The 23,394-nt window shown below is 40.3% G+C and overlaps 2 protein-coding genes across 4 annotated transcripts in view; one reads left to right on the top strand and one right to left on the bottom strand.

Moving 5' to 3' along the window:
* The first annotated feature begins 421 nt into the window (after positions 1–421).
* Positions 422–15,140, top strand: LOC141808356 (cohesin subunit SA-2). The gene is made up of 32 exons (XM_074694908.1): positions 422–555; positions 882–977; positions 1,063–1,141; positions 2,413–2,571; positions 2,647–2,743; positions 2,816–2,892; positions 2,962–3,033; positions 3,137–3,341; positions 3,424–3,575; positions 3,665–3,738; positions 3,827–3,950; positions 4,027–4,125; positions 4,199–4,278; positions 4,366–4,473; positions 5,597–5,708; positions 5,790–5,901; positions 5,989–6,092; positions 6,335–6,427; positions 6,497–6,583; positions 6,656–6,856; positions 6,960–7,036; positions 7,117–7,204; positions 7,280–7,360; positions 7,437–7,529; positions 7,620–7,794; positions 11,217–11,353; positions 12,971–13,072; positions 13,146–13,297; positions 13,383–13,511; positions 13,589–13,770; positions 13,843–13,915; positions 13,992–15,140. The coding sequence occupies exons 2-32, from the start codon at positions 928–930 to the stop codon at positions 14,125–14,127; spliced, it is 3,510 nt and encodes a 1,169-aa protein (XP_074551009.1). The 5' UTR covers positions 422–555; positions 882–927; the 3' UTR covers positions 14,128–15,140.
* Positions 15,141–17,326: 2,186 nt separating this feature from the next.
* The window catches only part of ppp2r3b (protein phosphatase 2, regulatory subunit B'', beta), a 28,269-nt gene continuing 22,201 nt past the window's right edge, over positions 17,327–23,394 (bottom strand). For all 3 annotated transcript variants that reach the window (XM_074694989.1, XM_074694990.1, XM_074694991.1), the window contains 3 exons: positions 21,819–21,937; positions 21,635–21,741; positions 17,327–18,481 (listed from right to left, as the gene is read on the bottom strand). In XM_074694989.1, coding sequence (XP_074551090.1) covers positions 18,343–18,481; positions 21,635–21,741; positions 21,819–21,937 — 365 coding nt within the window. In that variant the 3' untranslated portion in view covers positions 17,327–18,342. The remainder of the gene's footprint in view (positions 18,482–21,634; positions 21,742–21,818; positions 21,938–23,394) is intronic.

Here is a 23,394-nt window from a genome sequence, read left to right as displayed (position 1 = left end):
GCCCCCTGCTGTTCAATCTACGGTAATGCTTTAATATGAAAATGCCAGCACAGCTCCCTCCTGATTTAAACCAACATTATAAACCGAAACGACTCAACAGATGAGACCAGAAAAGAGATTTTAACTTTAAAATAACTCTTTAAAACGCGTCATATCCCGTGTTATGTTGTTGTTTACAGGCTGCAGATGAAATAAACAGTTTTTCGCGGTTTTTGAGCCTCAGCTGTTTCTTCTCTCACGCGTTTAAAGCCCGACTTCAACAGATGTTTCCACCGGGGAGGTAAACATCAAACCAACCGGACACGTTCTGTCTGTCAGCGCCGTCAGAGGCGGGAAAAAGCAGCGAGTGACGTATGAGAACAGCCAATCACGTCCTTTCCTCGTAGCGCGCTAGCCAATCAGAGCCTGTTAGGCTGTCCTGTAGACTTGACTGTGAGAGCTGTGGGAGAAGAAGGAGGATTTTCGTGTTAATGTGTAACTTTCTTCAAACTGAAGCTTTTAAACGATAAAAACACAGACATGGGAACACGGGGAGGATCAGGGAACGTTCAGAAGGTGAGTTAGAAAAGTTTAGGAGCGATGAGGCGCTTTGTTTTCTCCTCCCTGAGGTTTATCTTTGTTAATCTGAACATGCCACAGCAGCACTTCATGGTAACATTAGTTATGAATGAGTTATTGGATTAAAATGTGTGATTTAAGCAGAGCTGGAGGACATGAGAGGGCTGTCTGTGAGCCTCACTGAGCTGTGAGCATCCTGTCCTTAGACAACCCTTTCATTTCCTACCTGCCCTACCTGTGCTACCTGTGAAACATCAACTTTTCAACATCTGATGCTGTGACAGGGTTATTATTCTGCTGTGATACCTGAATGCTCTCTCCAGATGCAGACACACACACCTGAGCTGTGTGTGTGAAGACCTGGAGGAGATGATCCCAGAGCCCTCTGCTGCAGCTGCATCCAGGTCCTCAGAGCAGAAGTAAGCATCCTTAAAGAGAGTTTTCATCTGTTTTTATTTCCTATTCATGACATAATCTGATTTCATGTTTGATTTGACCTCACAGTGATGATGCAGCAAACTCCTCTGGAGCGGTCAACCACTCAGAGGATGACTCTGGGAACGAGAACAGACAGAAGAGTGTGGTAGGTGGTTTCACTCTGCTCATTCAGCATGCAGTGTGTCCTGCAGGGCTGGTCAAGGATGCTCGCAGCAGTGCACACTCCCATGAGGCTCTTTTTGAGTTTTTATTATGAACAACAACCAAAAATATCATCTAATGCAAACAACCAAAATTAATTTGTGCACAAATAACTGTGCAGTTTCTGATCCAGGAATGACAGATATGCAGAGGATGAGACCAAGATTCAGTTTTTAAAACATTTTTATTTTTTATCATATTTCTATTTTTATAAATATTTTATTAAACTTTTACATGTAATATTATTATTATTACTATCATCATTATTATCGATAATAATAATAATAATAATAATAAATCACAATAATACAAATAAATAGATTATTATATTTATTTTATTATATTTATTTTATTATTATTATTATTATCATTATTATCGATAATGATAATAATAATAATAATAATAAATCATAATAATACAAATAAATAGCATTATTATATTTATAATCATTATGATTATTATTATTATTATTATTATTATTACTTTTATTGTAAAAAGATACAAATAACATAGACCCAGCAATAAAAATAATGTATAACTGTACTACATATATATATATATATATATATAAAAATGATTATATAAACATATAGAAATGGGGAGAAAGTAATAACAAAAAAAATCCACAACAACAAAAATAATAAAATTATAAAATAAAAATATTAATGAAAGAAGTAAATAAATTAAAACAAATATACAGTAGCAAAAAATAGCAGCAATGACAACTTAAAGACCTCAAGTTATTACAACTTTCAAGTTTCAGGTTAATTTTCCTGGGGAGAATAATTTTATTTCTTAACTCTGAAACATAATAAATACATGTGAGGTATCAACAATGCTGCTAATAACACCTGTACTCTGTTACACCTGGATTAGTAGACTCAAATTAAGAAGTCCAATGAAATATTTCACGTGTGAGGAATTAACTGCAGGTTTATTTTTGTGTTTTTGAGATTTAGGAAGAAAAAATAAAGGATTCAAAGACATAAATTAAATTTACTAGAAATAAAAATGAGATTTTATTTATTTTTTCTTACATTTTACAAACAAAACAATTATCATAACTGAGATAATAATGTTAAAAAAATTACTCAAGTATATTTTAAAAATTTTCAGTTTTTTGGTTTTAAAAAAGTCATCTGCACGTTTGTAAAATCCTGTGAATCTGAATTATCTTAAAGTCTTTTTCCCGCTTTTATTCTCCAAACCCGCAGAGGAGGAGGAAACGAGCGCACTCGGCCTCGGAGAATGTCACAAACAAAAGTGCCAAAGCCGGCCGCAGCAGCACGAGCCGAGGAAGAGGCGGCAGACGGAAACACGTGGAGGCCGTCACGCTGTTCGAGGTCATCACCATGGGCCGCAGCGCCATGCAGGTAGGAGGTCCGGCACGTCCCGGGTCGGGATCTGAGACTTCACACACTCAATCTGACGCCTGTGTGTCTGAACAGGCGGTGATCGACGACTGGATCGAGGCGTACGTCACGGACAGAGACTCCTCCCTGCTCGATCTCATCAGCTTCTTCATCCAGTGCTGCGGCTGCAAAGGTGAGCACGAAAACACACGTCAGGTAAGACCAGAAACAGGAAGTGAAGTGTTGACCTTCCTGTCTGTGTCAGGTGTGGTCACGGCGGAGATGTGTCAGAGCAGAGAGGACGGAGACGTCATGAGTAAGATGGTGGAGGAGCTGGACGAGGTGAGACTCTACTTCCTGTTTCTGTTTTTCATTTTTGATCCATGAAGCTGAAGGCTGTGTGTGTTTCAGGCGGCAGGTCTGCAGTACAAGAAGTTTCTGGCCTTTCCCTGGATCCTCACGGTCACATGGCCCATGGATACGGTCCGTGCTGTAACCCTGAAATCCACATCCTCAACCGGTTGTGTTTTTGTTTTCAGCATCATTTTGAAAAACTTCTCAGAAATCTCTTTGCTCTCGATCACAGGACAGCGTGGAGTATCCTCTGATCCAGTCCGGACCGTACGGGCGCTGGTTTCACTCTGAGTTCTGTGACTTTGTGTCCGTGTTGGTGACCCAGAGTCAGCACAGCGTCATATTCGACAGCTACCTGATGAACACCGTCATCTCTCTGCTCGCCGAGCTCTCCGACTCGTACGTACGAGCCTTCAGACACACCTGCACGCTGGCAGGTAAGGCTCCAAACACAGACGCACTGACGCGTTGAGACGTTTCACAAACTGATCTGTGATTTCTGTGGTCGTGGTGGTTAAGCGGTGAAGCTGCTGAGCTCTCTGGTGGGCGTGGCCCTGAGTCTGAGCGTGGGCATCGAGAACAGCCAGAAACTGTGCGAGGTGCAGAGGAGGAAGACGCTGAGGCAGAAGAGCTCCGTGCAGCTGGAGAGGATTCAGAAGAAGATCACAGAGGTGAGATATGATTCACTGTGAGTTTATCCTCTCTGAGTGTGTGTGTGTGTGTGTGTGATACAGAGCGGCGTCTGTGTGTGTGTCTGTAGCTGCAGGAAAAGAGGACGGAGATCGAGAACATGATGGACATCATCTTCAAAGGCGTGTTTCTGAAGAGATATCGGTGAGTGTTTGAATAATTGTTGCTCTAAGTGGAGCTGTCTGGATCTGACTTTGTGTGTGTGTGTGTGTGTGTGTGTGTGTGTGTGAAGTGACGTGCTGCCAGAGATCCGCTCCATCTGCATGGAGGAGCTGGGTTTGTGGATGAAGCTCTACAGCTCGGCGTTCCTCAACGACAGCTACCTCAAGTACGTGGGCTGGATGATGCACGACAAGGTGAAGCCATCAGGTGATGTAACGCTCGCTCGCCTCAGACAAACGCTGTCCTCACTGACCAGCATGCTGTCCTCAGGTTCCTGATGTTCGCCTCAAGTGTGTGCTGAGTCTCCAGGGTCTGTACGGAGATCCGGTGCTGCTCCCCAAACTGGACCTCTTCACCAGCCGCTTCAAGGTACAGGGATCAGTTCCTGCTCCACACACTGAGCTCACCGTGCAGTAACGGGTCAATGTGGTCTCCTCTGCAGGACCGGATGATCTCCATGACCCTGGATAAGGACAACGAAGTGGCGATGCAGACGATGAAGCTCCTGGTGCTCCTCTCAAAGTGAAACACGCCTTTGTTTCTGTTCATTCAGAAGTTCAGAGTTAAAATAAAAACAATCAGCTGATCACAGATGTTTGTTCTCCTCAGAACCTCAGACGAAGTTCTCAGCTCGGACGACTACGAACAGCTGCTCCAGTTTGTTTACTCCTCACAGCGCCCTCTAGCGGCCACTGCAGGGGAACTGCTGTACTCACGGTGAGTTCATCTCCCTCATACGGTTGTTTTTATGTTTTTTTTGTTTGTTTTTCAGATACAAATATAAAAAAAAAATCCATGACATGTTTATCCATACTTCAAAATGGCACAAACAAAAACTAAATTGAAATAAATAAATAAAAGATATTTAGATATTTATAAACATATGTGAAAAACAAAACAAACAAAAAACAAAAATTTCAACACAAAATACACAGCAGAAAAGAACAATAAACAAGCCAAAACAAAGCAAAAACAAACAAACGAAAACACCAGCAAAATAATAAACAAAAAACAAAAAACGCAAAAACACATACAACAAACAAACAAAAAATAAAAATTAAACAAAAAACAAACAAGAAACAAGCAAAAAATGAAAAATAAAAAACAGCAAAAAAGGAACAAGAAACAAACAAAAAATTCCAACAAAATAAATAAAAAAACAGCAAAAAAAAACAACAAACAAAAAACCCCAGCAAAAACAAACAAGAAACAACAACAAAAAAAAATGAAATCATAAAAAAAGAAACCCCAGCAAAAATAATCAAACAAAAAAAACAGCAAATAAAAAAATGAAAAAGAAACAAACAAAAACAAAACAAAACAAAAATTAAAATAACAAAACAAAAGAAACCCCAGCAAAAAAAAACAAAAACAAACAAGAAGCAAACAGAAATCCAACAAATACCCCCCCCCCCCCCCCCCCCAAAAAAAATAAATAAAAATAAAATAAAACAAAATAAAATAAATGAAAAAAATAAAAGAAAAAACTTTTATTATAATTACTGAGATTAAGAAAAGACCAGATTTAAATGATAATATTGGAACTTGGAAGATGCTAAATTCTCCAGATTTTTCTGAATTTTTATTTTTATCAGGAGTATTTTTGTTATTATTGTTATAAATGTTTGCCACACTCAGTAAAACATACTTTTCTTTCCATTCAGCCTGAATTTAATTTAGTCCAACAGCTGGTGTTTCATTACATTGTTTGTTAAAGTTTGAAAACTGAGGATTTATTCATTTTTGATTCAACAGAATTATTTTATTTACCAGCAGCATCTGAAAACACGTCACGTCCTTTTGGTCATTAATCATTTCCTTCATTGAATTCTGTCGTCAGGATTCTCAACACTGAATCAGAAACTCAGGACGACCTGAACCAGGAGGAAGAACAGAAACATCAAACTTTAACCAGAATCAAAGCTCTGCTCCAGTTCTACCAGCGGTCCCAGGTGAAACACTCTGACCTTAATGACTTTAATCACCTGTGATGTTTGTAATGAGACATTAAACCAACAGGAGTCTGTTTCCAGCTGCACAGACACGTGGTCTACCTGGTGGACAGTCTGTGGGACTGTGGAGGGGCTCTGCTGAAGGACTGGTCCACGCTGACGTCTGTGCTGCTGCAGGAGTCTCAGTCTCAGGGTCAGTCTTACCCTCCTCTGTCACCAAGATCTCTGTGGGGTCAGGTCCCCAAGGGCCCAGAACTGATCCTGTCCCGTGTGTCTGCAGGTCTGACTCGTGAGGAAGAAGCTGTTCTCGTGGAGGTCTTGGTCGCGTCGGTGCGTCAGGCCTCAGAGGGACCGGTTCTGGCCGGGAGGAGCGGCGCCAAGAAGGTCAGAGGCTGCTGCTGAATTTGAAGCTACTGTCTCTTTAAGGCTCCACGAACCCCCTGCCTTCTGATTGGCCAGAGTGGGCAGTAGTTTGAATTCAGATTTCTACAACATATGATTAAGTAGAGGTTTGATGATCTGCACATGCTCAGTCTGAACGTCCAGGATTATAACTTTAAACCCATGTTTACGTTAAAGGAGCCCATCATACCCCTCTTTAAAAAAACTCTGTTTTCACCTCTCAGGTGATGAGTGCACGAGAAAAGAAGGTGCAAATCGACGACTGCTCCAAACTCACTGAACACCTCATGGTGGTGCTTCCTCAGTTACTCTCTAAGGTATTAAAGCGGCCCTCTGGACACCCCTCTTTAATCTTTGCATGGTGTAACAGTTTTTTTTTCCTGCAGTTCTCAGAAAGTCCCGACATCGTCTCCTCCCTGATGAAGATTCCTCAGTTCTTCGTCACAGAGTGCACTGAAGCTGGAAACTCACAGGTGAGCACCCTGACCTCTGCACGCTCACGCCGTCACACAGACGTGTTAAAGTCATCGTGTCCTCCTCTTCAGGTGGTCTCAGACCTGCTGGATGGGATCAGATCTGTTCTGGACCTCCACTCGAGCCCGGCCGTCCTGGAGGCTGCGGCTCGTACGTACCTGAGTCTGTGCGCGGAGGAGACGAGCTGCAGCGCGGCGGCTCAGAGCGCCAGAGACGAGCTGCTGCAGAGCTGGACGGACGGACTGACGGAGCTGCTGCAGGACGCGCTCAAGGTGAAAGACGGAGAGTTTTTTTTATGTGCACGCTCGTCTCGGAGCGTCGGAGAGAGCTTCTCCTCTCCTGTGATTCTGACTGTTTCCTGTTCCTCCGCTGCAGGACGGCGCTTTCACAGCTGACGAGCGACGAGCTGCAGAGATCCTCGTCACGCTGAAGAAGCTCAGAGCTTTCTACAAGTACAGATTTTCTGTGAATACGTCTGAACTCCTTCTTCTTCCCGTGACGAGTGTTAATCTGATGTTTCTCTCCTCGTCAGCTGTCACGACCTCTCGCGGTGGAAGCTGTTTGAGCTGCTGTCTCCCCTCCTGTCAGCAGAGGGCGCTCAGGGAGGAACACCACCTGAGGTACCTTTGCAGTCACTTTGTCTTTGTGTCGTCCATCTTTCTGGCGTCTGACTGTCTCCGTCTCTGTGTGTGAAGATCCTGCTGGAGCTGCTGCAGTGTCTCAGCTTCTCCATCATCTGGTCTCTGAACACCAGCGGAGACACGCTGACGTCCAGGGTGAGTCTGAGCGGCTTCACTGTCACGTTTCATTGTTAGTGTGCCTCACTCTGAAGTGTGTGTGTGTGTGTTTTAGGAGAAAGCTGTGTCTCAGAGGCTCCAGCTGCGTCTCTTCTGTGAGCGTGGTCATCACTTCCTGTCCCACCCTGAGCTCGCCGTGCGGCAGCAGGTAACGTTGACCTCTTTTTCTGATCAGAGACTTTTTCCTCCAGCTTCTCTCTCATCTCCTTTCCTTCTCTCCCTCCTTCCTTCCTCTCAGGCTTTCCTCGGCGTCTGTGACGTCCTGACCGCTCACTCCTACCAGCTCCACGTGTGGGATCCCACCTCCTTCGGTCCCCTGCTCTACACCCCCAGCCCCAAACTGCAGAGGGCGCTGTTGACCTTTGTGTGCCAGCACGTCTTTGTAGGAGCGGAGAGCGACGGACACTCTGGAGGTGAGAGCCCATGTTTTTCCTCCCCGTCTTTCTGCTCTGATCTTTAACAGTTTGATGTTTGAGGTCACTTCCTGTCCCGGATGGGAACAAACCACGGATCCTGGATCAGGGATGTGGAGTTAAACTTAAATGATCCTTCTTCGAATCACAAATCAAAACTCATTTATTGATTATCATTTTTGTTTGACCACGCCGTCCTCTCTTTGTTGTGTCAGGTGACCTTGAGTGACACGTAACTTATTTATTATTGTTATTTTTATTTTTTAATTAATTCAGAAATATTCACTGATAGGAAATGGGTGGAATAAATATATATAAAATGATCAGTTTTTAACTTTTTTTAATTTTGTACTTATTTTGAAACTGGACGATGATGATCCATTATTTAAAATTTTTAATGTCACAAATAAAAGACTCCATGATCAGGCTTCATTTAAAAAAGTGTAAATAATAATTTAAAAGACAAATAAAAACATGATGAATAAATAAAAAAACTCAAAAATAAATGGAGTAAAAGGAAATAAATAAAATAAGAAAAACAACATTTAATGTTGGATAAAGATTGAAGAATTGTGCATAAAATGCAAAAAAAAAACAAACATTTAAAATGTTTTTATTAGACTGAATTTTTGTCACATCCACCAGAAAAAAAATCTTATATCAAGAATTTAGAAAACAGAAAATAAACAGGTCGTAAAAAATGTGATAAGAACCAGGTAAAATTTTAGTTTCTCTTGAAATAAGACATTCTTTTTACATTTTTCTTCTTCATTCCAAGTGATTAAATTTATTGGTTAATTTCTTTCCATCCAGAAAATGTTGGTTTCTTTATTTGGCTGTTTTTAGGTTTTGGCTTTTTGAATTTTACAGAAAGTTTATCTCTAAAGAACACGAACAGCTGGAGCCTCAGACGTTTCATGAACCTTCACTAAACGTGTCTTCTCTTACTTTGCATTGGTGCGTTTTTCTTTTTTAAACCCAAACTCTGATTATTTTGCCCTGATGCTGTTTTTTTTATTCCTGTGGTAAAGTTTTGTTTTGTTGTCAGTACTTTGTGTAATTGTCCAGCAGGTGGCAGTCTCGCCATGCTAAATTTGAGATAGTTTCCTCTCAGACTTCAGTTTCTCTGATTTTTTTTTTCTGCTGTGGCTCCAAACACAGGATTTCACTGCACGGCCTCATGTTTGGTTTAATGAGTCTGTGAGGAGCCGTCAGCTGATCACAGACCAGGTCTGAGGTCCAGAGCTGACCCCAGGTCCAGGACGCTGGATCATCACCGCTGTGTTTTTTATAAACCAGAGAAACAGGAGCGCTGAGTTAGTGTGTCTGTGTTTTTTTTTTTTTGTGTGTGTGTGTTTGGCTGTTTTATAGTTTTATTATTTTGGTTAGGTCTGTTTTCTTTTGGTGTTTTCGTGGTTGAGTTGTTTTTGGTATTTTGGTGTTTTTGCAGTTTGGTATTTCGAAATTTGGGTGTTTTGGTGTATTTGTTTTTTTTTTATGTTTCTGTTGTTTCGTCATTTTTTGTGTTTTGGTGTTTTCGCTATTGTGTAGTTTTGTATGTAGTGTAAGTTTTTTAATGTTTTGGTGTTTCCTTGTTTCTGTAGTTTTGGTGTCTGATGTTTTTGTTGTTTTTTTGTCCTGTAGTTTTGTAGTCTCAGTGTTGTGTAGTTTTGTTGTTTCTTTCACTCTGTGTTTTTGTGTTTTTGGTGTCTTTGGTGTTTTCTGTAGTTTTGGTGGTTCTGGAGTTTTTGATGTTTCATTGTTTTGTAGTTTATAAGATTTTGTCGTTTTAAAGTTTCTGTGTTTTGTCATTTGTGTTTTGGTGTTTTTTATATTGTGTAGTTTTGTAGTTAAAGTTTTTGGGTGTTTTGGTGTTTCTGTGTTTTTTTTGTTGTTTTTGTTGTTTTGTTGTTGTGTAGTTTTGGAGTCTCAGTGTTTTCTACTTCAGGTGTTTCTGGTTTTTTTGATATTTTTGTGTTGTGAAGTTTTGGTGTTTCTTTGTTTTTGTGTTTTTGGTGTCTTTGGTGTTTTTGTAGTTTTGTTACTTTGAAGTTTTGATGTTTCTATGTTTTGTCGTTTTCGTGATTTGGTGTTTTGTTGTTTTGTTGTGTAGTTTTTGTGTCTCAGTTGTTTCTAGATGAGGTGTTTCCTGTGTTTCTGGTGTTTTTGTTGTATTTGTTGTTTCAATGTTCCTTTATTTTGTTGTTCCAATGTGTTTTTGCTGTTTTTGTTGTGTAGTTTAGGTGTTTCTTTGTTTCTGTGTTTTTGTAGTTTTGGCATTTGGGAGATTGTTTTGGTGTTTTTGTTGTTCTGATGTTTCTATGTTTTTGTCATTTTGGTGTTTTTAGAGTTTTTGGTGACTCAATGTTTTGTAGATTAGATGTTTCCGATGTTTTGTTGTTTTTGAGTTTTGGTGTCTTACTGTGTCAGTGTTTTTCAGTTTTTTTTGTTTTTGTGTTGTTGTTTTGTTTTGTAGTTTTGGTGTCAGTGTTTTGTAGATTAGACGTTTTTGTTGTTTTGTTTTCTTGATGTTTCTGCAGTTTTTGTTTTCGTGTAGTTTTTGTCTTTCTGGTGTTTTGTTTGGTGTTTTCTGTGTTTTGTTGTTTCTGAGTTTTTGTGTCACAGTGTTTCTGATGTTTTGTTGTTTTGTTGTTTCTGTGGTTTTGTTGTGTTGGTATTTTTGGTGTTTTCTGTGTTTTGTTGTTTCTGCTTTTTGTTGTTCTGGTGGTGTTTCCTGTGTTTTGTTGTCTCTTCTCCTTTCTTGTTGTTGTTTTGTTGTCTTGATGTTGCAGAGTTTCCTCTGTGCGTCGTCCTCCAGCTGAACTCGTGATTTCATCCGTGTCTTTCTGAAACGTAAAGACGTTTATTATCCTACAGCAGCTCCTCGCTCTCAGACTTATTGCATCCAAATATGGCCGAGTTCAGTTCAGAGAGAGCTGCGGCCGCCCGTCCTGGTGGGAATCTCTTAAATGTTCAACCAAATGCAATAGGGGGATTATTGGTTTCTGAACATGTAATAAAAAGCGATTGTTTTATTGGATTTGCCTGGTTATGCCTCAGCGATATATATAGACGGTGTTTTCTATTAGCTGCTGGATCAGAGATCACTGCGAGGGCAGGGCGCAGAGTTAAATCATAAAATCAGGCCGATCTCTTTCCGTGAGAAAATTCCATTAACTCTGGCTCACCTCGAGCCGTTTTATTAGCCCGGAGAAAGATTGAAGCCACATGGTGTCACAACCATAACTCTGCGCGCTGTTATCTTTGATTTCCACCTGCTAAAGCCATCGTCCTGAAACCAGCTCACACGCCGGCTCCATGACGCGGCTTTGTTCTCTGCTCTCTGATGAATCACTCTTTCTTTTCCTCCTCTTCCTCTTCTTCACGTCCCTCCACGTGTCCCGGCGCCGTCTGACCCCCAGTGAGCGAACGCTCGGAGGAGGAGCGGCTGGAGGAGCTGCACAGGCGCAGGAACCTGCTGGCGGCCTTCTGCAAACTGGTGGTTCACGGCGTGTTGGAGATGAGCGTGGCTGCAGAGGTGTTCATGTTCTACATGAAGGTAAACCCAGAGCTTAAAGGGACAGTTACACATTTTAGGGAAAGTTTTTTTCCTCATTGGAAGTTTTTTTTTTTACTCTTTACAAACAATCCATGCTTCATTTTTCCTTTAATATCTTCAAATAAGACTTTTCCCTTGTCTGTCAGGTGATTGTGGCTCAAATGAACTCTAATGGATAATGTTTTTAATTAAGATAAGACACTAACACCTGTTTTCATTCAGCGTGAAATGAGATGTTTTTAGTGTAGCCAGGTTAGCCTGCCCCACATAGAGAGTCCACGTCGCAGCAGTTTGACCATTTACTGCTCGTTTTCCCAAAGTCTCTACCAGAGTTGCTAAGTCCTCAGTAGGTAAAGTTGCCATTGGCTGTCGCTAAATGACATCATCACCTGCAAGCTGGAATCTGAGATGATTCCAGCTTTATGACATGGAGTGTTATCCTGCTGGAAGTAGCCATCAGAAGATGGGTACACTGTGCTCATAAAGGGATGGACATGGTCAGCATCAAAAACTCAGGTAGACTGTGGACTTTTTTTTCTTTTTTTTCTTTTTTTTTCTTTTTTTCTTTTTTCTTTTTTTCCTTTTTTTTCTTTTTTCCTTTTTTCTTTTTTTTCTTTTTTCCCTTTTTTTCTCTTTTTTTCTTTTTTTTCCCCTTTTTTATCTTTTTTTTTCCTTTTTTTCCTTTTTTTTTAGTTTTTCTTCTTTTTTCCCTTTTCTTTCTTTTTTCTTTTCTTTTTTCTTTCGTCCCCCTTGTTTTAAATTATTTTCTTTTTCCTTTTTTTTCTCCCCCCCCTTGTTTTTCTTTTTTCTCTTTTTTTTTCTTTTTCCTTCTTTTTTCTTTTTTCCTTTTTTTTCTTTTTCTTTTTTCTTTCTCTTTTCTCTTTTTTTCGTTTTCTTCTTTTTTCCCTTTTTCTTTCTTTTTTCTTTTTTTCCTTTTTTCCTTTTTTCTCTTTTCCTTTTTCCTTTTTTCCTTTTTTTTCTGTGGACTTTAAACCATGCTCAGTTGGTACTAAGGGGCCCAAAGTGAGCTAAGAAAATCTCCCCCACACCATTACACCAGCAGCAGCAGCCTGAACCGTTGATACAAGGCAGGATGGATCCATGCTTTCATGTTGTTGAGGCCAAATTCTGAGCCTACCATCTGAATGTGGAGCAGAAATCCAGACTCATCAGACCAGGCAACGTTTCTCCAATCTTCTATTGTCCAGTTTTGGTGTTGCTGTGTGAATTGTAGCCTCAGTTTCCTGTTCTTAGCTGACAGGAGGGTCACCCGGTGTGGTCTTCTGCTGCTGTAGCCCATCTGCCTCAAGGTTGGACGTGTTGTGTGTTCAGAGATGCTCTTCTGCAGACCTCGGTTGTAACCAGTGGTTATTTGAGTTACTGTTGCCTTTCTATCAGCTCCAACCAGTCTGTCCATTCTCCTCTGACCTCTGGCATCAACAAGGCATTTTGTCCCACTGAACTGCTGCTCACTGGATATTTTCTCTTTTTGGGACCATTCTCTGTAAACCCTAGAGATGGTTGTGGGTTAAAATCCCAGTAGATCAGCAGTTTCTGAAATACTCAGACCAGTCCGTCTGGACTGACCTGTTTAACCCCGTCTCCCTCCGTCCACAGTACTACAACGACTTTGGTGACATCATCAAGGAGACGGTGTACCGGACCCGGCAGGTGGATAAGATCGAGAGCGCTCGTACGCTGGTGCTCTGTCTGCAGCAGGTAACCGAGTAAAAACCGACCTTCAGCTCCTCTGACTCGCTCTGAGTCTGACGCCTCTGCCTCCTCCTCGCAGCTCGTCATTCGCCTCAAACGGGAGCAGGAGAGCGGCGGCAGAGCCCACCCAGGAGTCCAGACCTTCACCAGCATCAAGGAGCTCGCCAGGCGCTTCGCTCTCACATTCGGGGACCTTGTGAAGTTTCGTGAATGCGTGGTGATGATCCACAGGTGGGTGCGGCGCCTCGTCCTCTCCTCCTCTCTGATTGGCTCTTGGTTTCCTGCCTCAGGTGTGTGTGTTTGTGAAAATGTGCAGGAACGGGATCGAGTTCGTGTTCCAGGAGTTCAGTCAGACCCCAGAAACCCCCACGCCGCCGTACCTCTCCTACCTGACCATCCTCAGCGAGTTCTCCTGCAAGCTGCTGCGCCCCGACAAGAAAACCGTGTAAGTCCTGAAACCAGAGTCAGACCAGGGTCTAGACCTGCTGAGCGGTTTTTCTGAGGCTCCTCTTGTGTGTGCAGCTTCTCCTACCTGCAGAAACACGCCGCCGAGCACGTCGTCGACCTCAGGGAGGAGAGCTGGCAGCCGCTCATCTACTACCGGGCCTCGCTGCTGGCTGCAGCTGAAGGAGAGGACGCCGTGTCCTACGTGAGCTCCGACCGGCGCCCAAACCGCTCGCCACACCCCAAACAGAAGATAGAGGGTACAGAAAAACCAGCACAGGTCTCCAGTCTTCGTTTTCAGGAGCCTTCATGTGTCTGTTTTTGTGTTTCAGGAAGTAAATCTCCGTGCACGCTCACAAACACTGAGAAAGTCAGCAAAGGTCAAAGGTCAAGCTTCAGCCCAAGGTGAGCTTCACGTTCAGACGCTTTTATTTTTAAATCTTTATCAAATATCGAACTCAAACCTCGTTTTCCTCCTTAGTCGTCAGGAGAAGTCAGCAGACCTGGATCCTTTTTCCGTCCCTGTTGATCCGCCTGCGAGGAGACCGACAGTGGCGGGGTCGGTCCTCAGCACCGGCAACGAGGTGGACGACGACACGGTGGAGGTGGAGCTCTAACAGGTCTGGACTCTTCAGAGACTCAGAGACACTTTAAACCCAGAGAGTCGTGTTTTTACAGGGACCTTCAGACGATCTGTCTTTAAAAGATCTCAACCACTACATGAACGGTTCACACAGACTGATCTGATCGCTGACGTCCTTATAAGCTCATTTTGTCCGTTTGGTGTTGATTCTGATCAAACCTGTGCCATACGTCCTCATTAACGCCCTGAGAGCCAATAAGCTCGTCTTAATTTAGGATAATGTCCCCGTTAGCCACAAAAACAAGAAAAGGAGTTTCCTCTGGGTCGATCTAATCGTTGATTTTCTGACCAACAGCAGAGAAAAGATCCAAGCACTCGCACTTTTTCCTCTCGTTGGGCCTCGTTCACTGATAAATGTGTAGAAATGTAAAAAATAAAATGATTCATCACTGTTTGTGTTTCACAGCACAAACAGTTTTTACTATTGAATTCAATCAGACGTTTTTCTTGTACTGACAGTTTAAATATGTTACGAAGCATTTAGTCAGAGCGTATCAGACATGACGGATTGGAGACAGATCTTGTGTATTTGAGGCGTAAAAACAAATTCAAGGAAGAAAATCTTGATGAATCACGGATTAGTGCGTCAAACGTTAGCACGCACGATTAAAGCTTCCACTGTTTGTGAATGAGACCCAATGAGCGTCTTTACGTTGAGTAAAAAGATTATTTAAATTATTTATTTAAAAAAAAAAGAAACAGATTTGTCGCCAGATTTTAAAGATTTAACCAATCAGGGGAAACTTTTCTCAAATCTACAGAATTAAAACAGAGACCAGCTGTTTGCTCTCCTCTTCACTTCAGGACCACGTCTGTCTGTTTCTGTAAAGTTATTCCTCTGTGAACTCTGGTTCATGTTTCTCTGAGAGTTATTTTATCACCGTTCATCTGCTCTGTCACTTTTTTATGGGAACATTTGGTACTCTGTGTGTTATTGTGAAAAAAACAATTAAAGGAATCAGTTCATCCTCGTCTGAATGATGTGTGAATGTTGTGATCTGTCGTTATTTGGCTGTTTAAACATTTCTTGCTTTAAACTGATTAACTACTGAACCTCCGATATGATAATATCACGATATTGTGATTTATTGCTGATCGAAAACAACTTTTTAAATTCATTCTGTTTGAAATAATGAGTTAGATGCAGAGTTTTATACAAACACTAAACGTAAAAACATAAAGTTACTCAAGTTTGTCCCTTAAACTACTGTGACATCAAACTAATGTAAAGAAATTAGAGCTGAACAATTAATCGAATTCAAACCGACATCAAACTATGATATAATGCAATTTTCAAATCACAAAGGCTGCAATTATAATAAAAAAACATTTTAATGAACAGAGACCTGGAGGGAATACAGTAACTTGTGCTCATTCTTCTTCAAAACCTGCAAAAGTCAATCCGCTGTTTTTTTTTTCCTGACAAAAACCTGTAAAAAAAATCCAATTTTTTTATTACTATTTTTTCTGAGAAAAAAAGTAAGAATTCTGAGATTAAAGTCAGAGTTCTAGGGGAGAGGATCAGGGTCACTGAAAAATAAAATAAAGTTAAAAAAAAAGTCCAATTTTTTTATTAATTAATTAATTTTTTAAGATAAACATCAGAATTCTTAAATTTGGATGTTTTATTTATTTTTTTTATTTTTTTATTTTCCATGGCCCTAATCTCCTTCCCTAATACCCCTTGTTCTCTTTCTTCTGTATAATTTTTTCTCTTACTGACAACTGGAGGCCAGTAAAATTTCACAGTGTTCCTTTTTCTTTTTCAGTTAAAAATTGTAGTTAAGAATTGTTTTGGATGTTGACAGTATACTTTGCTGTGTTGGCCATACTCTAGATTGATTTAGTGCTTCTGCAAAGTGAATAATGCAGACAGATTAATGTCCTCCCTGAAAAACCGCAATTGCAATATTGGTCCAAAAAATCCCAATTAGATTATTTTCTAAAATCATTCAGCCCTAAAAGAAATGATTGGGTGATAGGTCAGCTGGTGTAACCAGTGTTACTAGGGATGTGTACCGAACTACTTTTATAGGTACCTACCGAATTCAGTCAAAAGTACCGGGCACCGATTCACATAAAATCAAAAGGTACCCTGTTTAGGTACTTAAACGCATCCTTGTGACTGTGAGGGAGTGGAAGAGGAGGTGGTTTTCCATATTGGACATGAACACAACATTGCAAGGTTATATATTAAGGAATAAATGTGTCAAATTGAAAAAAAAAAAGTATTTTAATATCAAACAAATTTGATATTTTATACCAAATAAACACAAAAAGTACCAGAAATTGGTACAGTTGAGCACTGATACCAATAGCCAGGTACCGGGCATCGGTATTGTATCGTTACAAATCCCTAAGTGTAACACATAAAAAAAATCTGAAATTGTGCAAAATATGACTAAGATTGTTGTTTTATCAGTCTGCTACACTATAAAAATTAAACTTCAAATGATTTTAAACTGACAACATTGATGTTAACAGCATCAAATCCCACATCGACAAGTTTAGGAAGAAAGTATTTTGAATAGACTTTCAGATTAAATTCATTATACAGTCTCTGGGGATATTTCGCAGAATAGCTCTTTGGCGCCATCTACTGCAGTGGAGGTATGGAAGTAGTGTTGTATTTCCAACTCACTTAAAATGTGAATTTTTATTTTTTTTTTAAATATTGATATTGAGACGTAAGATATTTATAATTTATCACAGGTCAAAGTATCGCGATTAGGGGGTGCACTGATCACAATTTTTTAGCCGATCACTGATCTTTTAAAATCCTGACCTGCCTATACCGATTTTTATTTTTTATAACTGACTCCAATTGTATTTTATTGAAAATCATTGAACACCTGTAAACCAATAAAATCTTTATGTTTAAACTTAAACAACCAATAAAGTGTCCTGATTGATTTGCCAGCCGATCAGGACAAAACATCGCTGTATCAATATTTTTCCACACCTCTACTTTAAACCTCTGTGAGGACTTCAGGTTGAGTTTGGCGCCCCCTGTGGACAAAGCCGTACCTCTGACTACTATGTCTGTTTCAGCGTGATCCCATGGCAGCGTTTTCAGGTGATCAGAGTGACTTTAAAGAGACAATTTGTTTCACAGCCCGTAAAGACTCCTCGCAGAGATTTAATGTGTGAAATAAACACCACATCTTTCTGTCTTTACCTGTCCGTTAACGAAACTTTATTATCAACTTAAAGAAAAACACAACAGTTTAAAATTGGTTCCCTTTGTTCAGTGAAATACATTCAAACATAGAAAATTTCTCAACGACTCATTTACAACACGGCAAGCTCCAGAGAAATATGTACAGGTATTTATAAATCCATCTCTAATAATTTATTTCCTCAGACTGTGGCTCATTATAAACAGACCTGTGTGTGTGTGTGTGTGTGTGTGTGTGTGTGTGTGTGTGTGTGTGTGTGTGTGTGTGTGTGTGTGTGTGTGTGTGTGTGTGTGTGTGTGTGTGTGTGTGTGTGTGTGTAGCAGGCCTCACGGTGGCTTTTTTGGCATTTTCAGCGACTCCCGAGTTTCAGCTTTCCATCATCACTGGAATGTAGCATCAGCCAATGACGTCAGACCATCCTCCGCTCCGTCCTGGGTTCAACTTCCTGTTTCTGTGCAAAACTCCGGCGTGCAAACAGCGTGTGAGTGTGTTACGTGTCAAACATTATCTGTACAAAGCTCAGCAAACCAATCAGGACTCCTAACGAGTTAACGAGGTGAGGATGAGCTGCAGGGGGCGTTTTCTAACCGGAGACGTACACACAGCGCCTCCTACTGGACGAGACGGGGTGTGACACCTCACTGATGAAGACTGTGCTCATAATACGGAGGAAGACTCTGGATCATGATGTTAGAAAGCTCTGAAAGACTCTGCTGGATCAAACTGAGTCCAGTCCAGAGTCCGGCTCTAATCTGGGACCAGCTCCCTGACGCTGCGTTTAAGGCGGTATGGGAGGCAGAACGGTTTAAACCATCTTAAAGAAACAGTCGGGCGCTCCGGCTGCTTCACGTGTGATACAGTTTGACATCCTGACCCCGCCCCTGCTCGTACGGGGTCTCCTGGCGTGGTGCGGCGCCCCCTGGTTGTTGCGGTGTTTTCTGGCGATTCCTCCTCCACGTCCCGCTGGATCAGCCGGCGTGTGTGAGACAACGCAGCAGCAGCATCCAGGGTCATTCGAAGTCGTCTTCGTACTCGTACTCGTCCAGGTCCAGGTTGCAGTGCGGACTCGGGATCTCGAAGAAGTGTCTCTTCGTCAGGCCCAGGTCGCTGGAGATGTGCTGCCCCAGGGGGCTCAGAGGGTTTTCGTACCTGAGCAGAGACGGAGACGGAGGTCAGAGACACAGAGACAGGAGAAGAAGTAGAATGACACCATGAACACGGTGAAGAAATAGTTCCACATTTACTGAGGATCCACTGAGAGGAGAAACACGAAACCTGAGGTTTGAACCAGGAGTACAGAAGCCCATCAGGGCCATTACTCATGGAGGAGAAAGTTTTAGCCAGGGTGAGATTGAAGTTGAGATTAAAAACAAAAAACAGCTTTGAGATTAAAGTTGAAATGGCGAAAATAAAGTTATTCTTGATGTTTCCATTTAATCTTGACCTGCCCAAAATTACAGAAGCAAATTAGCCACAAAATTATGTGAATTTTAACAGATACTTAACTTAAGATCTAAGACTTCAAGTTTCACTACTCAACAACAAAAAGATTTGCGTTGCTTAAATTCAACTTGTCGAATTCAGATGCTGAAATTCAAGTTGGAAATTTCAGGTCGCAACATCTGGGCTGCCCTGGAAAGCCATGAATTCATTTTTGTTTTTATGTCAGTATTCAACATTCAGTAGCTGTTAACATTAGGGGTGCATTGATCACAATTTTCTGGCCTGTCACCGATCTTTAAAAAGCCACCGATTTTAACTTTTTATTTTTTATAACTGACAGCATATCCCTTCAATGTTCCAATCTTGTTTTATTGAAAATCACTAACCAATTCCTGTGAAACAATAAAATCTTTAGGTTTTAACATTAAGTGTCCTGAGTTTTAGGTCTCAGAGCAAAAAGTGAAAATGGCTGACTGTCAGACCTTCCTGTAAGGATGAGCCGATCACCGATCACCGATCACCCAAAATTAAGGGAACCTGCACGGATCAATCCTCTAGTTAACATTCAAACAATTTGTCTCTATTTTGCTTCCATACAAAATGATTTTCTCCATTGTCATGACCCTTATCTGCTTCCATACCAGAAGTATTAAACTAGCACCCGAAGCTGACTACCTTAGCTTAGCATAGAGACTGGAAACAGGCTAACAGTTAGCCTCCTGTCTAACATGTCCTGAACAAATGAAGAATTAAGAGTAAGACGCACAGATATGAAAATTTTTGCTGATAACTGATATCTACCAATCTCAATATTGGTGGAGAGAAACAGCAGCGGGATAGTGAGAAAAGTCGACCATGGACAGGATTAAAGGATGTAGCACTCGGGCTGAACATGATCTAAAAAGTTTGTTTTGTCTGTTTTTTGGATCAAAAACAGGAAGAGAGACATAAAAGGAGAGAGTCCACTCTTCTTAGGTGGTTTTGGTGTTTACAGAGTCAGAGAAAATGAGATTATTTGGGTCTTTAAAGATTGTTCAAGATGCTCTGAAAATGGCTGGCAGCTAAATTTAAGTAAAAAATATCGGCCCACTTTTACTTTTACTTTTGAGTGGCCAATACCAATATCGATACCGTTATATCGTGCATCTCAAGTTCAAATGACTGAACTCTGCAGCTACAGCTCAGGACGTTGGCTCTTTACATTTAGATTTTATTAATAATGAAGCTTGGTCCACCCTCTATGGAGTCTTATCAAAGGTCCTTAATCGACTGGTGGCTCCCAGCCCTCTGATCTCTATTTTTGGTGTTCCTGACAATTTTGGTAGTATCTCCACCAGAGAGGGGATTGTTATAGCTTCTGCTTCTCTTGTGGCGAATTTTACTTCATTGGAAGGACCGAAAACCACCATCTCCTTCTTCTTGGCTGAGGGACCTCATGTCTTTTCTTTACTCGGAAAAAAAAATTAAATACAGCGTTAGAGGTTGCTCTGACAATTTCAATAAGATATGGGGTCCTTTTTGTCCTTTGTTGACTCCCTTAGGTCTTTGGATGACTAATGTACTGTTTGACAATCACATCGAGCAAATAATCTTATTTCTGTGCTCAGCTGTCTTGTACAGATTTTTTTTTTAGAAGTGTGGTTTATTATAAGAATTATCAGTTATTTTCACTTTTATGTTACTTAGTATTTGCAAAGTTTTTATTTTGTTATTATTTTGTATTCATTTTATTATTTTGATATTTTGGAAGGAGTGGGGTTAACGTTGTTCAGGGGGGACAAAAAAAAAAAGGTATTGTGTACATTGTAAAATAAATGTGCTATGTTGATAACCCTAATATAATGAAAAAAAAAAAAACATAATGAAGCTTTTGACCCTTTACCGAGCTGGTTGTCGTAGCTGCTTCTTGTGGAAACTTTTCATTTATTATCCATTGGAGCCGGGACATGATTTGATCGTGATTTGATTCGTTTCCCTTTTTTGGGGATTTAATTTAAAAGGCAGTTGTTTGATATGTATGTTTTTGGGGGTTTTAGTTTGCTGTTTTAACTTCAGACTATGTGAAAAAGTTAAATAATGATGATGATGATGTCTACAGACTACATCAGGAGCCATGTTTCCCATAAAATTCACATCATGTGAGTCAGAGGGAAACATTTCGCCCTCTGCTGGAGAAAAATGGGAACTTTTTTCCAACCCAGACTGTGAAAAAGAAACTTTTTTTTTGACAAAGAATCCCGAAACAAAAAATCCTGATATATTGTACAACATGTTTTCCTCCCATCCCTTCTCTCCATGTGAACGAAGTGAGTCAGTAAAAGAGGAAGAAGATCCAAAATGTCAAACTATTTCTTTTTAAGGACGGGAGATAATCCAGAGAGGAGCAGCACAGGAACAAACCGGACAGAGATAGAGCAGGAGAGCTGTTTCTGAGAAGAGGAGGATAAATAAAGGAGCCGTCTAAGACACATGAACACAACACGGATCAACACTCTGCTGAGGCTGGAGGGTCCAGAAACCAGGACTACAGGGGAGAGAGGAGGAGGACAAAGAGGGGACACTTAGTCCCCGCGGGGACCCTGAGAGTCTTACCTGCTGTGGTGGCAGCCTGGCTTTAGAAGTCGGTGGTGTTCCTAAAACCGTCATACGACATTCCTGTCAGCGGCCTCATCCATCAGCGCGTCGCCCTGCGAGGGCTCGGCTTAGCTACAGACATTTAGCTCAGTCACCGCTCAAAGACCGACCTCCACCCCTCTACATCACTAACCGATGAAGCTCTGTGCTGCGTCAGTAATTATCGACCTCATTAATGAGGCTCTCAGAGAACAGGAGACTTTCTCAGAGCTGAAGGAGACTTACACGTCGTTGCACTGATCGTTGGCCGCCTCTTCAGCCACCAGGATGTCGTACTCCTCCGCCGCGTATTTCTCCCAGTCGGAGACCTCCTGTCCGTCCGTCTCCACCTCCTTAAAAACACGACAGGTTACACCACCCGCTCCACCTCTGACAGGAAAACTAGCCCTGATCCGGTCTCATGTCTCACCCTGATGACGGAGAACGGGTCCTTCTGCTCGTGGTCCAGGTACTTCTCGATGTTGAAGAAGGTGTCGAAGAAGATGTGGGACAGTTTGCACCTCTTCAGGTCTCTCAGGGTGATCTTACCTGGACGGAGACGAGTTTGATCAACATTAAACACGTGTTCATTTCAGTCACTAAGATTCATCTTTTTCATACTTTATGAACGCGTCAATCATCTTTCTCTTCTTTGAAATGTAAAATAATGAGTCTGTGAGAAATGATCAGAGCTCAGTGACAGGAACTCAAACTCGTCTGACTGAAGACCAAAGATGATTCATTTTTCAACATTAAAACAGAAAATCCTCTCATTTGAGGATCTGTTGTTAGTAAATATTTAAAGCTTTGGGTTTTTAAAGATATTGAATCTCAGAGCACAAGAAAGGATCACACATTTCTTGACATTTAAATCTTCATCCAATCTGTCAGTAAAGCCTGCCACCACTCTGCTCCACCTCCTCCAACATCAACAGCCCACCAACTTTCCATGGGACTGAGACGTAAACAGAGGATTAATCTGTGGAGCTCAGCGTGACGTTTGGTGGCTGCAGGGTTAGCGGTGCCTGATTGGCTGTCACATAAACCTAAAATGGTCATGATCAGGAGTCTGCAACCTTTACTTTCATAGGAGCCATTTTCCCTCAGCTCAGCTAAATCGAAGTCATCCTAGAGCATCAAAATCTACTTTATCTTCACAATTAAGACAAAAGGTGTAAAAATTCTATGTATAGTTAAAATCAAGTGAATAATTATCTGAATGAGACATTTTTGGGATTTATTAATTCACACACGTAATATCTTACTTTTTTATTTAAAAAAAAAAATGCAAAAAAAAGTTCCAAAAATTTGCTAAAAATTCAAAATTTTAAAAAAATTGCAACTTTTTAAATTTCAAAATTTGTAAAAAATTTTATTTATTTTTTAATTTTGACAAATTTGCAGATTAAAAAACAAATTGTAGCATTTAACAAGTTGCAAAATTAAAAATAAAGAAATTTAATAAATTTGCTTTCTTTTATGTCAAGATAAATAAAATAAAATTGAATGAATTTGCTTCCTGTTATTAAAAAAAAAAGAAATTTAATGAATTTGCTTTTTTTATTTCAAAATTTAAAAAAAGAAATTAATTAAATTTCCCTTCTTTAATTTCAAAATAAAAAAGTAATAATTTTGCTTCTTTTTATTTCAAAATTTTAAAAAAGACATTTAATAAATTTGCTTTCTTTTCTAAAAAAAAGAAATTAAATCAATTTGCTTTCTTTTATAAAAAAAGAAAAACAGAAATTAATAAATTTGCTTTCTTTTATTTCAAAATTCAAAAAAATAAATGTAATAAATTTGCTTCTTTTTATTTTAAAATTAAAAAAAGAAATTTAATTCATTTTCTATTTTTTGTTTTAAAATTAAAAGAAAAGAAATTTATTAAATTTGCTTTTTGAATTTCAAAAATTAAAAAAAATCTAAATAACGTTTATTTCTAAAAATTTCAAAATATTGAATCTGTGTCACAGTTTGTGTGAAAAGCTTGAATCTGTTAAAATCGT

The sequence above is a fragment of the Halichoeres trimaculatus genome, unplaced genomic scaffold (assembly GCF_033239565.1).
Source record: "Halichoeres trimaculatus isolate MK-OKI-2021-1 unplaced genomic scaffold, fHalTri1.1 fHalTri1_scaffold_19, whole genome shotgun sequence".
Taxonomy (NCBI): Eukaryota; Metazoa; Chordata; class Actinopteri; order Labriformes; family Labridae; genus Halichoeres; species Halichoeres trimaculatus.
This window is presented reverse-complemented; position numbering and strand designations above follow the sequence as displayed.